The 12,808-nt window shown below is 34.1% G+C and overlaps 1 protein-coding gene across 1 annotated transcript in view; it reads left to right on the top strand.

Moving 5' to 3' along the window:
* The window catches only part of CCDC178 (coiled-coil domain containing 178), a 183,717-nt gene that overhangs the window by 39,509 nt on the left and 131,400 nt on the right, over positions 1–12,808 (top strand). Inside the window, exons 8-13 of the mRNA XM_085221020.1 lie at positions 2,725–2,945; positions 4,997–5,139; positions 8,056–8,209; positions 10,752–10,847; positions 10,962–11,098; positions 12,084–12,264. Coding sequence (XP_085077146.1) covers positions 2,725–2,945; positions 4,997–5,139; positions 8,056–8,209; positions 10,752–10,847; positions 10,962–11,098; positions 12,084–12,264 — 932 coding nt within the window. The remainder of the gene's footprint in view (positions 1–2,724; positions 2,946–4,996; positions 5,140–8,055; positions 8,210–10,751; positions 10,848–10,961; positions 11,099–12,083; positions 12,265–12,808) is intronic.

Here is a 12,808-nt window from a genome sequence, read left to right as displayed (position 1 = left end):
AGGAAAACAAGTAAGTTCTAAAGAAATCTAGGTTCTTGAAGTCAGAGATGCAGAGGCCTATGTGTCTTCACTTAAGCAGTTTTCATGTGATTGGTAGCCATCACAGCTGTGGAATGTCAGCTCCTTGTGGTCTGCAATATTTTTCTTAGACTGAGAGCAGCAGAGCAGTATTTATAGCTATTCCAAGAAAAAGGCCTTAGAGAAGGTCAGTTGGATCTTCTCAGTTGTGTTTTTGACCACTTTTTAGAGTCTTGTTTTGATATGTTGTAGAAGAGGAAAAATATAGGCTCAGAACCATCATGATATCCCATTACATCTGTTTGTTACTGTGTGGTTGAACTAAAATTAGAGATGGTGGGAAGTCAGTTAATATTCCCAGACACTGATTCGCAAAGCATAGCAGTGGTTTGTCTATAATTTTATTGTAGTTTTTTAGAATTATATTGGATGCCAAAAGAGAGACAAACATTAAGATGAAAAGAAGTGACATAATTTGTAATAGCGAGTTCCGGGATGTGAAATCACAGTCAGTACTGTGGTACATATTCTTGATACTCATCATCCTGAGAGTTTGACAAGTTTCTCGTGGTCCAAGATATGTAGGATATGTTTTTAGTTCAAAATACCTTTTTTTTTTTTTTCCATAGAAAGGCAAAATGTGAAGATGGGCACATTCCTGAGAATATATGAGAATAATTTTTGTTTTATATTTCTTGGCTTATTAATTTATATATTTATCTTAGCCAATGCCTAACTTGAATTGGAAACAAGAAATTGCTGCTAATACATTACTAATTTGCAGAGATTGTTACAGATTTTTTGTTTGCTTGCTCATTTGTTTTTAAAACAGGAGTCTCTGAAGGGCAGTTTATATTGTTCTGAAAACAAAGGGAGAGGTTGAATAAAGGATCAAAATTAAAATTAATTCACAGGGAGGTTAGAAACTGCTTTCAGAAGAAATCCTGTGGCAACTGGAAGGTCAAATTTTCCAAAGCAAAAAAACTGTAAGAAGGTTAATAATACGGCTTTGTTCTGCAGCACAGTAATATGAGCTGCAGAGCTATTACATTCCAAGTCAACAGCAGTAATGCAAGATGCAAAAATAAAGAATAAAAATATTTTGGGGGCACCTAATACTTTTGCTTTACTGTTTTGCATTCTCTATAAATATCAGAAGTTTGGAATAGAAGAATAATTTTTAAATGCTGTTAATTATGCAGCGATACAGTGATACAGTATTTATTTAAAAAAAAACAAACACCATCAATAAAAAGCAGAAGTTGGGTTGTAGATATTAACCAACTCTCCTCCCTTGATATCAGTAGGCTGTGGCAGTGTGATGTTGTGTCCTTGGAGTAAATTTGTCATTTTCAGGTTTATAATAATTTACAGTATTACCTGTAAAACAAAAAATTATGCTAATACAGAATTGAGGATAAAGGGAAAAGACCCCCAGGGATGTAATAATTATCCCTAATCTAAACAATAAAAACTCAGGAGATTCATAATTAAGAGTTTGCATGACCCATTCTGAGTAGGCATGGAATTCTGTTATTTCTTCAGACTTCCCTTGATTTCCATTATTGCTGACTCCTGCTGCCTTTACATCCTGTAGGCCGTTGAGGTAATTGCAGTGACACAGCCCACCTTCAGAACTGACCTCTTCTGAAATATAATAAAAATTCAGTGTAAAACACTTTTCTTTTTTTTTTTTTCATTTTACTGGTAGGCATCACTTAGTATGATATAGAAAAGCCACTTACTCGTATAATGTCTCTTCAGCTTTTAGTGGCAATGAAATAATACATTTGTAAATTTGTGATTTATGTGTTGTTAACACAGCGAAATGTATCAACTATTAAGGAATAGCGCCAGATATTCCATAGCTACTTCTCAGATCTAGAAAGCCTTTTCTTCTCGGTAAAATGTACTTCTCTCTCAGATTTATAGCAAGAGCTTACTCCTGTTTAGATTATTTTTTTTCTCTTAATTGGTAATCTTTTTCACTGTTAAACATCAGGTGCTGCAGTACTGTTAGGACACAGTCTGTAATAAGGTTTTCTTTCTGAGCAAGATGAAATATGTGCTGTCATTCAGCAACCAACGATCTAGTTACATATTTTCTTGTAAGGGCCCTCAGGAAATTTATACCAGTGTAGGGGAAGTAAATGCAATGAAGTGAATTAAGACTGACACATTTCTGTATGGCAACATGAATATGTTCCTCTTGACGGCTTTGAATATTTATCTGTAGTCTAGATTTTTTGAAGCCCCATTTAGTTCAGAAAGTGTTCCTGAACTGAAAACAGTTGTTACATTAAGGGGATCTGGGATATATACTTGCCTGTTCTTCCTCTGCATCCGCATACGTCCATTGCTGGTGACTGGCAAGTTTAGTACAGCTCTTTTTGTGTGGTGGCAGCCTCTTAAGATGTGCCTTAAGGCTAAGTGTTTTAATTTCCTCCATAAAAACAAAGCCACCACTCACTCAGAATTTACTTGAATGATGTAGTTAGATTATTGAGTTTCAGAACAGTTCCACTGCTAATGTATTATTTGGTGATGTCTTTTGTAACCAATATCCTCTTTTGGCCTTTACAGTAGTTTACAGTAAAATTTTGCAAGTCTTATACTCGGTATTGTAACTGTGCATTTCCTATCTCACTAAGCATTCCCGGTGTCACTCAAATACACATTTTGTTATGCTAATTATCTCTTTAACAGAATACGAAAGGTGCGCTCGAGATACCTTAGAGCTACAATGGCATTTCGATTGCAAAAGCCGTCAGCTGCGACAGGTACAAAACCAAATACTTAAGATAGAAGCAGTCAGCAGAAGGATTCAGGAGGATGTAGACTTTATGAAGAAACACAGCCCTCTGCTGGAAGAAAAATTGAATCTGGAGGGTGAAGCTGTAAAGGATGTGTTACTGGCTTATGAAAGGGTGAGTTCAAATCATACAAAAAAAACAATCACAAAGATACGTACCCTTTTAGAGCAGCATTATTTTGGCATCACCAGTCTATTTTAAATTTTGTAGACAAAAACTGTGAATTGTGTGCCTCAGTACAGGCACACAATCCAAGGAGTATAATGCTGTGGGCCTTTAAAAAATGTCTCATAAGCACATGTAGAATGTAATTCTAAATTTGTAAGTTCATTCCATCTGTTTGTGTTTCTTTTTTTTTTTTTCCTTTTTTGTTTTTTGCAGAAAATGTAGATGGCACATATCTGATGTTTGCATAGATTCTTGATTCTTTTCAGATTTCTCACAGACATCAAGGTTTGTTCCAGAATGTAGATAATGTGGAAATATTAGAAGTTGTCAAAGAAAGTAAAATTGAATTATTTTTAAGTGTTCGTGCATTTTTAATGTGGATAGTTGCAGACTGAACAATCAAAGTGCAGCGGAGCTGTAGATATTTTTAAATGGGTATCGGAAAAGGAGAGGTACTGTGTAGCCACCAGTTCAGATTTTAATACTGATTATTTTCTATGTATATTTTATAGTTACTTTTAATCTCAAATCTAGAGAGGAATCCATTTCAAGATACTGCATTTACAATCTAAAAATGATCTTATACTTCTGGGTGGTTCTGAATAAAAGTTTATTTAAACATTTGCTTTATTTTTAACTTCTTGCATATTGAAGTGTCAACAGTCATGTCAAAGTACTTCTAAAATAAAAAAGAGCTAATTAAACATCACATCACATAGATAATATGAGAATTGTTATAAAGTAGCATCTTTCCAATTCATTTCCTTTCTTAGTTAAATATGAATGGGACACAATCATTACTCCGTGTGTGAATGACAGCTTGCAAATTCTTTTCTTCTATGTTTTTGGAAATAATTCTCTGCACACCAAAACTTGCATATGGTTCTGACTATGAAACAGCTGGTAGTTTGATCATTTTTAAGATACCAGCTAATTAAAAATCAATTTGGTTATTTCAATTTTCATTCTGTATCCTTCTTTTCTTGTTAATTTCTTAGAATAAATTGTTTGCAGTCAAAAAATTAAGATGCTCTAAAGCACAGATCAGGAAACAGACTTTTTTCCAAAGACTGTATTAAATTAATACTTTTTCAGTGTCCTTTCTTTAAAGACACCACATTTCTTAAGAAGACAGATTTTGTGTTCCTGTAATTCATTTATATATTTCATTTCAGCAAAGCTTCTAATTAACAAACTGTGCTCTAATTTACACACTGCTCATTACACCTTTGTTTTTTTCTGGTTCTTTTTTTTTTTTTCTTTCTTTCTTTTTCTTTTTTTCTTTTTTCCCCCATGACCTTTGGAAAGCAGCTCACACTGAGATTTTCTTTGCAGTTGAAACAGTTACTGAATTTGAATCTCTAGTTTTTAAAATCCAGCAAACTAGTATTTACAGATTTTGTATCGCGGTTTTTATTGACATCTGTAATATTTTCAAAAGATGAGGCAAAAAGCATGTGTATACCACTAACTGGGCAGGAACTGAGTAGACCCAGTACTATTGATACCAGTGAAGATTTTATTTATTGTCTTCATTGTCTCAGGCCCCTGTTTTACACAGGTGACTGCAGGGCTTGCTTTGGGGTGTTTCGGATGTTTAAGTAATGATTCTGTCAGATTACTGAGAGAAACCTCTGTGACTTCTTCCAACTTATTTCTTTCTTTCTGCTCCAGAGGTCACTATCTTCCCATGGAAGTAGCCACTTTTCACAATAACTTCTATGTTTTGCAACAGAATGAATGGCCTCTTGGTAACACTTCCTAATATCATGCAATTTTACAACATCTTGTTGTCTTTCGCTAGGGTATTTATTGCAGACCATGCAGAATTTGTTGTGATGGCATCACAAAATACTGCTTCAAATTTAAGATTCAATTTTAAAATTACAATGAATCAAATAAAATTCGAATTTTTTTTTTTTTTAGTTGTTAATATTTGTGACATTGTGTGTGATTTCTATGTAACATCTTTCAGAAGACTTGTTTTATTTGCTTAGGCATCCAGAATATATTCTGATGTTCATTCTGAGCTCATGAAAATTCGAAAGACAATGAAAAGAATTGATGAAGAAGCTAAAAAGAAGATAAAATCTATGTATGACAAAATTAAATGTGCTGAGGTGCTACTAAGTCAATACAAGTAAGAGCTGTTCAAAACAGTCGGATGCATGTTAGTTTTTAGAAGTGACAATGAAATTACAGAAAATTTGCATTTAGAAAATATTTTAAATTCTCAGTTTTGTAAAATTGAGCAGTTATACCTGAAATATGTTTTTCATAGAATCCTTAGAGTTCAGACCCACATCTAGTCCAATTCCCATGCACTGAACAGGGACTCACACAGCTAGATCAGGTTGCCCAGGGCTTGTTCCAGCCTCGCCTTGCAAGTCTCCAGGGATGGGACATCAACCACATTGCCAGGCAACCTGTTCCTGTCCTCACCACCCTCACTGTAAAAGACTTTTTACTTTCTTTGTCTTAGTTTGCATTAGCAAAATAAGGAAGGGATAAGGTCCAATAATATACGCGAGTGTAATGTTCTATGAATCAGTTCCTGAACTGTTGGGTTTTTTTGGTTGTTTTTGTTTTTTTAACCTTATTTTACTTTAGAATTTTTATTCCTTCTACCAGAACTAGACAGATAACTGGGTGATTCTAGGGAGCTATGTCAGTATTTCTTTGTACTTCTGTGAACTACAGTGACTCTTTATGCAAGCACAGATGTAAAACATGTAAGAACTGTTACTTTTACTTAGTGAAAACCTCTTTGCTAGAGAGGTTTCTCGTGTATGTAAGATTGTTACTAGAAAAAACAAACTTTGTGATTTTCTATGTTTACAGGCTATCAGCAACCTATCTGACTTTCTAAAAAGACAGAAAATAAGCCGTTACAAATAGTTTGTACACAAGCTCATTGTAGTTCCTGTATTCTGGCACTGAAATACCATTTTTCTACCAGACTTATCTACCATGAAGCTGAACATCAAATTCTCAAATAACGGTTGTAAGAGTTTCGGGTACTGCTAGTGACCTTTTCATTTGATGTTCCGATTAGGAAGAATTGAGATATTTTTAAACTTGTATTGTAGTGATACACACTAGAATAAAGCAAGACATGCAATAGAATTTGAGAATAAAGTATTTGGTACCCTCTGTGAAGGAACACACTCTCAAATGGAAATGAAGAGGGTATAACTGGTGTAACTGTTTTCTACTGGGTTTAGATTTTCTCTATGGACAGAAATGGACCATGTATGTTTTCTGTTTCACCTAGCTAAGGTATTTCCTATTTGTAGCACATGATAGTGATATAGACTCTCGTTTTTTGTTTGTGTGAATGGTAAGTTAAACTAAAAATGCTAAGGAGTATCAGCATTTACAAGAAAAAAAAAAAAGACACTTTTTTCTACCCTCAGTGAGGAAATCAACGGTCAAGTTTGTTTTTCCAGCCATTTGATAAGCTTGTAACTAAAGTCATACCTACACTGCCGAAGTAGATTCTTCATTTGCCATCTGAGGAAGATCAGAATAATGTGGCATTTATAGGTGTGAGAAAGGCAGATTTGTGATGACACAGACTTGAAAGGGTGCAGTTCTGTTGATACACTTTTTTCTATGTTGAGTACCATCAGTGTGAGAACTGAAAATACTGGAGGAGGGGTATGTCCCACAGCACAGTCTGTTATTTTTGCACGTGTTCACTATGGCTGATAGTAGCATACTTTTCCATGGGATTGTACTCAGAAAAGTTGTAGCTGATATGTAGTATGCCTGTTACATATCTGTCATCAGAATAATTCCAAGTGTCATTTATATGGCAGGACAAGGAGAAATGATTTTAAGTTCAGGGAGGGAAGTTTTAGGTTGGATGTCAGGGTGAAGTTCTTTACAGAAAGAGTGGTGAGGTGCTGGAACAGGCTGCCCAGAGAGGTTGTGGATGCCCCGTCCCTGGAGGTGTTCAAGGCCAGGTTGGGTGGGGCCCTGGGCAGCCTGGTCTGGTATTAAATATGGAGGTTGGTGGCCCTGCCTATGTTGTGGAGGTTGGAGCTTGATGATCCTTGAGCTCCCTTCCAACCCAAGCCATTCTGTGATTCTGTGATATGTTGTGAGTAGTAGGATATAAGGGAGGACAGATATTTGAAGTGTTAGGTTTCATGCTCATATAATATATAATATTATATATTATATATATATATATTCTGTGACCTTTGGCTCTTGAATTATTAATTGAAGTTTTTGTCTTCATCAAACAAAAATAATAGACAAACACCAGCAGTCATTGTAAAATGTTAACCCAATATCCCTCTATTTCTTTTGCCTTTTATAAAATACCATTCTCTTACACAAAAGACCTGTGCACAGCTTATTGCGAGTCCTAACAGTTCATTGTTGGAGTGTTTTCCTGACTATTGTTGCATTACCTCTGTCTGTAATTATGGGTGGTTTTTTTTCTGATAATTCAGTGTCTGCTGATACATCTGTGAGTTGGAGTAGAAGTAAGGTGTTTAGCTCCTTCTTTGACTTTATCTACTCTCTGCAAGTTCATTTTTACATAAAGAGTTGGTGTCTTACTTGTATAATGGCACCAAAGATAACAGTTACAAGATGATACAGAAAAAAAAAAAATCACTAATGGCATTTGTCCATAAAATGACACTGAACTAGACTGATTAAATGAAGATAGCTCTGAACTAGATTTAGCCACTAGTGGAGAAAAGAAATTGTCTCTTATTTTAATAAATGTGTTGAACAAAAGTTTCCTACTCAACTACACTAATGCCTGTTGAGAAGTCCAATTAGAAGCTGCAGTGTTGGCAGACTCTGTAAGTACAAGTGAATGGGTAGCCTGAGTAGTTTTGATTTCTGGCTGAAATTGTATGAACCTGCCAGGTTGGGTGTTTTGAAATTCTCTCATGCATACCTGCTCAAGAAACATAGTAGAGAATCAAAATAAATCTTTACTAATTCGGATCTGCTTTACATTTTCCTTTATGGAGAGGGACTACCTTGGAATATTTCCAGATAGATGGATTCACTTCGTGTGTATTTCTATTAGGAATGAGTTAAAGCATTCTGAATTTATTTGGACCGAATACTGTATGAAGTTAAAAAAAACAGAGGAGAAGATTATAAAGGATGAAAAACACCTTGAGGAGTTAGTGAAGCAAAAAGCAGAAATCCAGGAAGATGCAAAATGTTGGAACAGCAAAGTGAGTCTTGAATATTTATAAACAAGCAAGTAAATGAGTATCTTTTATTGAAAAGTACAGGAATGCCTGAATATTTTTGTATGCTTAAGAGTTATTATCCTCTGTAAAAGTAAAAATACAGGTTTTGATTTAAAAGTAAAAAGTGGCAGAATTGTACAGAACTCTATTGTCCATTCTTGTACTGTGCTATTAATGTTTATCATTATTTATTAAAGTTATCAATCATCTTACATTGCTTTGAGTGATCTACATATTTTTAGTTGTGTGCACATCTGCCTAATACTGGTTATCCTTCTAAGTCACCTACATTGAATATTTAGCAGTACAACATGAATGTCCTTTTGAATTTTTTTTTTTTTTTTTTTTTTTTTTTTTTTTTTTTGTCTTGAGGTGACACATGAAGCCTTCTCCTGCAGCATGCAGAGTGATAGCCTGCTTTACTTGAAATTCCCCTATTTTCTTCAATATTTGTCTGATATTATTTTTGGAATCTTGCATTGTTGTACACAACAGTTTAAAACATGAAGTGGAGATCCTCATGCAGTCTGACTGGGCATTTTCAGTTAATTTAATATTTCATATGTGGTGCCACTAGGGAAAAAAAAAAAAAAAGACAAAAAAAAGGAGGAAACAAGCCAAAAGAAATTAGGTGCCTAAAACAGGACTTAGGTGGCCACAACAGAACTTGTCATGTGTACATATATATATGTGCATATATATATGTAATATCAGTAGTAATAATAAAAAAAATATCCTGGGAAACATGTAGTGGGTGGGCCAAGGCCATCCATGTCCAAAAATAGGTAGACAGAGTCATACTGGACAGTCTCTAATGCTTCATACCTTTTGTTTCCAGTACTCAACTGTTAATTAAAGTTTTTCTTTTCTATTACTGGCACCACCAATTGCTACTGATAGAATGTTTTCAAATGTAATCGTGTCTTGTACTACTATTTAAAAAAGAGGACAGATTTCATACATAGGGATAGAAAATGAAGAAACAATTAGATGATGTAAAAGAAAAAGTAACAACTGAACAATGTTCATAATTTTCATGTGCACAAAGTTAATTTGTAAATGTCTTCTAAATCTGTATTTATAATTTGACAACAGACACCTTCATACCTCACATCTCTCTTTGAAAGCCACATAAATGTCAGACCTGCAAAATGAATAATTTAGGAGACAGAGGTCATTGCAAGCTTTTGTGTGTGTGTGTGTGTGCACGCGCGGCTGTTGATGCCTAAGTGGTGTTTTAAGAAGAATGAGAAGAATAAGAAAAATGCTTTGTTTTTGAAATTACCAGAAGAGTTATTATATTAGAAGGGATTCCAGGATACCATCTAGAATACTTTTCATAATGTGGCAGCATTTCAAATCGTTCTTGTCAAAATGTTTGCTCTAAAAACATATGAAAAAGAGAAAAACATTTCTGAATCATCCTCTTTAATTACTATCAATTGAAAAACCGGAACACTTTGCTCATAGTTAATTTGTGTGTTATTTTCCCTGTAAATGTAACCAGTTTGTCTTTCCCATTCTGCCCTGGAATATTTCTGTCTTATTTTAAGAATATTTCACATATAAAAAAATACTGCTGTTCAGTCTCCTTTTCCTAGATTACTAAAAGTGCTTCTCTTCAGTCTTCCTGATCAGAACGTTTTCTAATTCCTAACCATTCTTCCTCTGTGAACTCTCTTTGTTCATTTGTTTATTTATTTATTTATGAGTTGGAATGAATTTTTAAAGGTCACCTACAGCTAGATCAGTTTCCCAGAGTCCCATCCAACCTGAGCTTGAGTGTCTGGAATTAGGGTCCTGAAATGGACACACTACTTCAACTGTGACCTTGCTACGTCTTCGGCTTTCATTCCTAATGTCCAGGAGTATCTAATTTTTAGTTTTTAACTAGATATTTCCATAATTATTTCCTATTTAACATCAGTGAATCATTGTGACTGCCTTGTTTAACTGGTCTTAAGCAGTTGTTTCTTTAAGCAGGTTTGAATTTGTGTATCATATACTTCCAGAGCGTAGCCCTTTGTATTTGTTTACCTTTAATTTAGCCTTGTTGGTTATATACCAGCTTGTAGTTCATCCTATTCCAGTTTAAACCCATATCTCTGAGGAGATGGTATAATTAAGCTCTGCCAGGATTTCTGTGTTGCTTCAGCCTCTTCAGGGTAATGAGGGGGGAATGAAGTAAAGTGTTTTTCCTGTATGAATCTCTGTGTTAGCTCAATAGAGATATTGGGATAGTAAGGAAAGTCTTAGAACTGAGCAGAATTAAAAGTATTCCGTTCAGTTACACAACATATGTCACTTATGAATTAGCAGACTGTGAGAGTGTGCTTACTGGTACTGTGAAGTCTAAGGATTCACCTTGGATACATAACAATGGGAACGTGTATATGAATAGCACTGCATCTCCAGTTACTGTTTAATAGGCTGCCTTTTAGTTGTAATTTAAAATAAATTGTTTAATGTTTATGAAAAATAGAGGAGATATCTGTATTACTTAATTACTTAAAATATATTTTAGGTAGAAGATTTGAATAATAAAATAACTGCACAAGCGGATGAGAATGTAAAAATATCGGATGATTGTTCTGACTTGGTGAAATCTATGGAAGAATTGGTAAGTTCTTTATTATTTTATTTAAGTAAAATGTCTGCATACTTGCCTCTTCTGTGTTGACCTGACTTATTCTGACTTATGCTAAAAGTATCTTAATGTTTTAATGATCCTTAGAAATCCACCAAGGAAATTGATCTACAAAGTAGAAAGCAAAAGCTTCTCAAAATCAATGAAGCACTGGACATTTTGAAATGTGAAAATGAAGGACTCCAAGGAGAAAGTGAAGAATTTTTGCAAAAACTTGGAAATTGGTAATGTTAGCAATGTAAATATTGGAAGCAAGTGTTGTTTTATCACTGAAAGTACATCTATAAAACAAAACCTTGCTTTTATTTATTATTTTATTTCTGTAATACACCATTTCAATAACATCAGATTGCTTTAGGCTGAAATTTATCATTGGCATTTTTTTGATCTTCATTTGAAAGAAGCAAAATGAAAATTCTGCCAAAACCAGAATACACAGTTTGACAAAATAAAATTATGAAGTTTCTGGAATTCTCTTTGTTAACGTAAGCCTCAGTCCCAAAGGCATTTCAGTAAATCTTCTATGGACTTTATTTTTTTTTTATTTATAATATTTACAGAACAGAATCTGAATATTGTGTGTTTCTGTTTTCCTTTGAATTCTTGTAAGACATTATGCAGGCATTTTTTGTGCATCCTCAGTTTATTGATTCCAGATAGCTGTACTTTAAACTGTATTTTGCATAATGTTCCCAATGCATTTATAATATAACAGCAAATAAAACAGATTTTCAGTTCTTCATTTACACACCAGTGTCTGTTGGTTTTAGGTATCTTACAAAAAGCCAAACAAAAAGAAAGAGTGCTGTATGGAGGCTGCACGTGGGCTCTGCTGCTCAGAGACCTTCAGCAGCTGCTTGGACTTGGGCCTGCGCCCCTGCTCTGGTGTCCCTGATAATGGGGGGCGAGCCCTGCCAGCCTCAGCCATTTCGAGATGCTGTGATTCTATGATAAAGGTTAACAATGGGAATGTATAGGTAAAAAAAATGGCTGCATGTAATTGTTTGATACGAAGGAACTATCAGGGCTTACAGTCATGAATGAAGTAAGTTTAAAGTTTTAGGGAAGAGCTTAGTGTATTCAGCATCAGATAAATGGATGATGAAATACTGCCTTTACTTTTGATTTTCAAATATTTTAGCTTCACGTATTCAATATTGAGTTTTCCTTTTAGTAATCAGACTTTATAAAAAAAATTTATTTTAACAGTTCAAGAACAGGAGCATATCAGTCAGAAGTCAAAACTCTCAGCAAAAGCATAGAGGAGTCTGAAGAGCAAATAAAACGACTAAGTGAAGACCTTTGTAAAGCTGAATTATCTTACAATGAAAAAAAAGCAAAGTATGAAGAAATCCAAGAAGAAGTAACTGCAGAAAAGATCTCTAACAAGGTTGTAGTTTTTTATTTGATTTTCATGTGGAAGAAAAAAACACTTCTGCTGCAGAGAATTACTAGGCAAGCAACAAAACAATAAGCAAATAATAATCTAGGATTTCTATGTTTTACCACGTATTTTAAAACACTTGAAAATCTGAAAAATAACAGCAAGGAGAAAATAAATTGCTTATTAAATGGTCACAAGTAATGTCAGGCTAAAAATTAAAGTTTACAAATATTAAAGCATACTAAAATTCTGCTATTTATAGGTGACTCAACAGGAATACTAACAAATAACCTCATTCTTGTGTAACTAAGTGATTAGAAGAATTTGCCAATCAATATAGTTTTATTTGATAGCAAATGTAGACATTATGCATGAGATACTGCATTAATTATTTAATTATCATTAGAATTATCATTAATTATAATTAGTTATCTAGTACTGAAATCTAAATTCGTTCTTATATATAGGTCTTGCCATGACTGTTTGAAGATTTTTGTGGGTTTTTTTGCTTGACATAATTCTTAATAAATAACATTGTACATATGCGTTC

Source organism: Meleagris gallopavo, chromosome 3, assembly GCF_905368555.1.
Source record: "Meleagris gallopavo chromosome 3, MGAL_WU_HG_1.1, whole genome shotgun sequence".
Classification (NCBI taxonomy): domain Eukaryota; kingdom Metazoa; phylum Chordata; class Aves; order Galliformes; family Phasianidae; genus Meleagris; species Meleagris gallopavo.
Note: the sequence above shows the minus strand (reverse complement) of the source record. Positions and strands in the feature narration are given on the sequence as shown.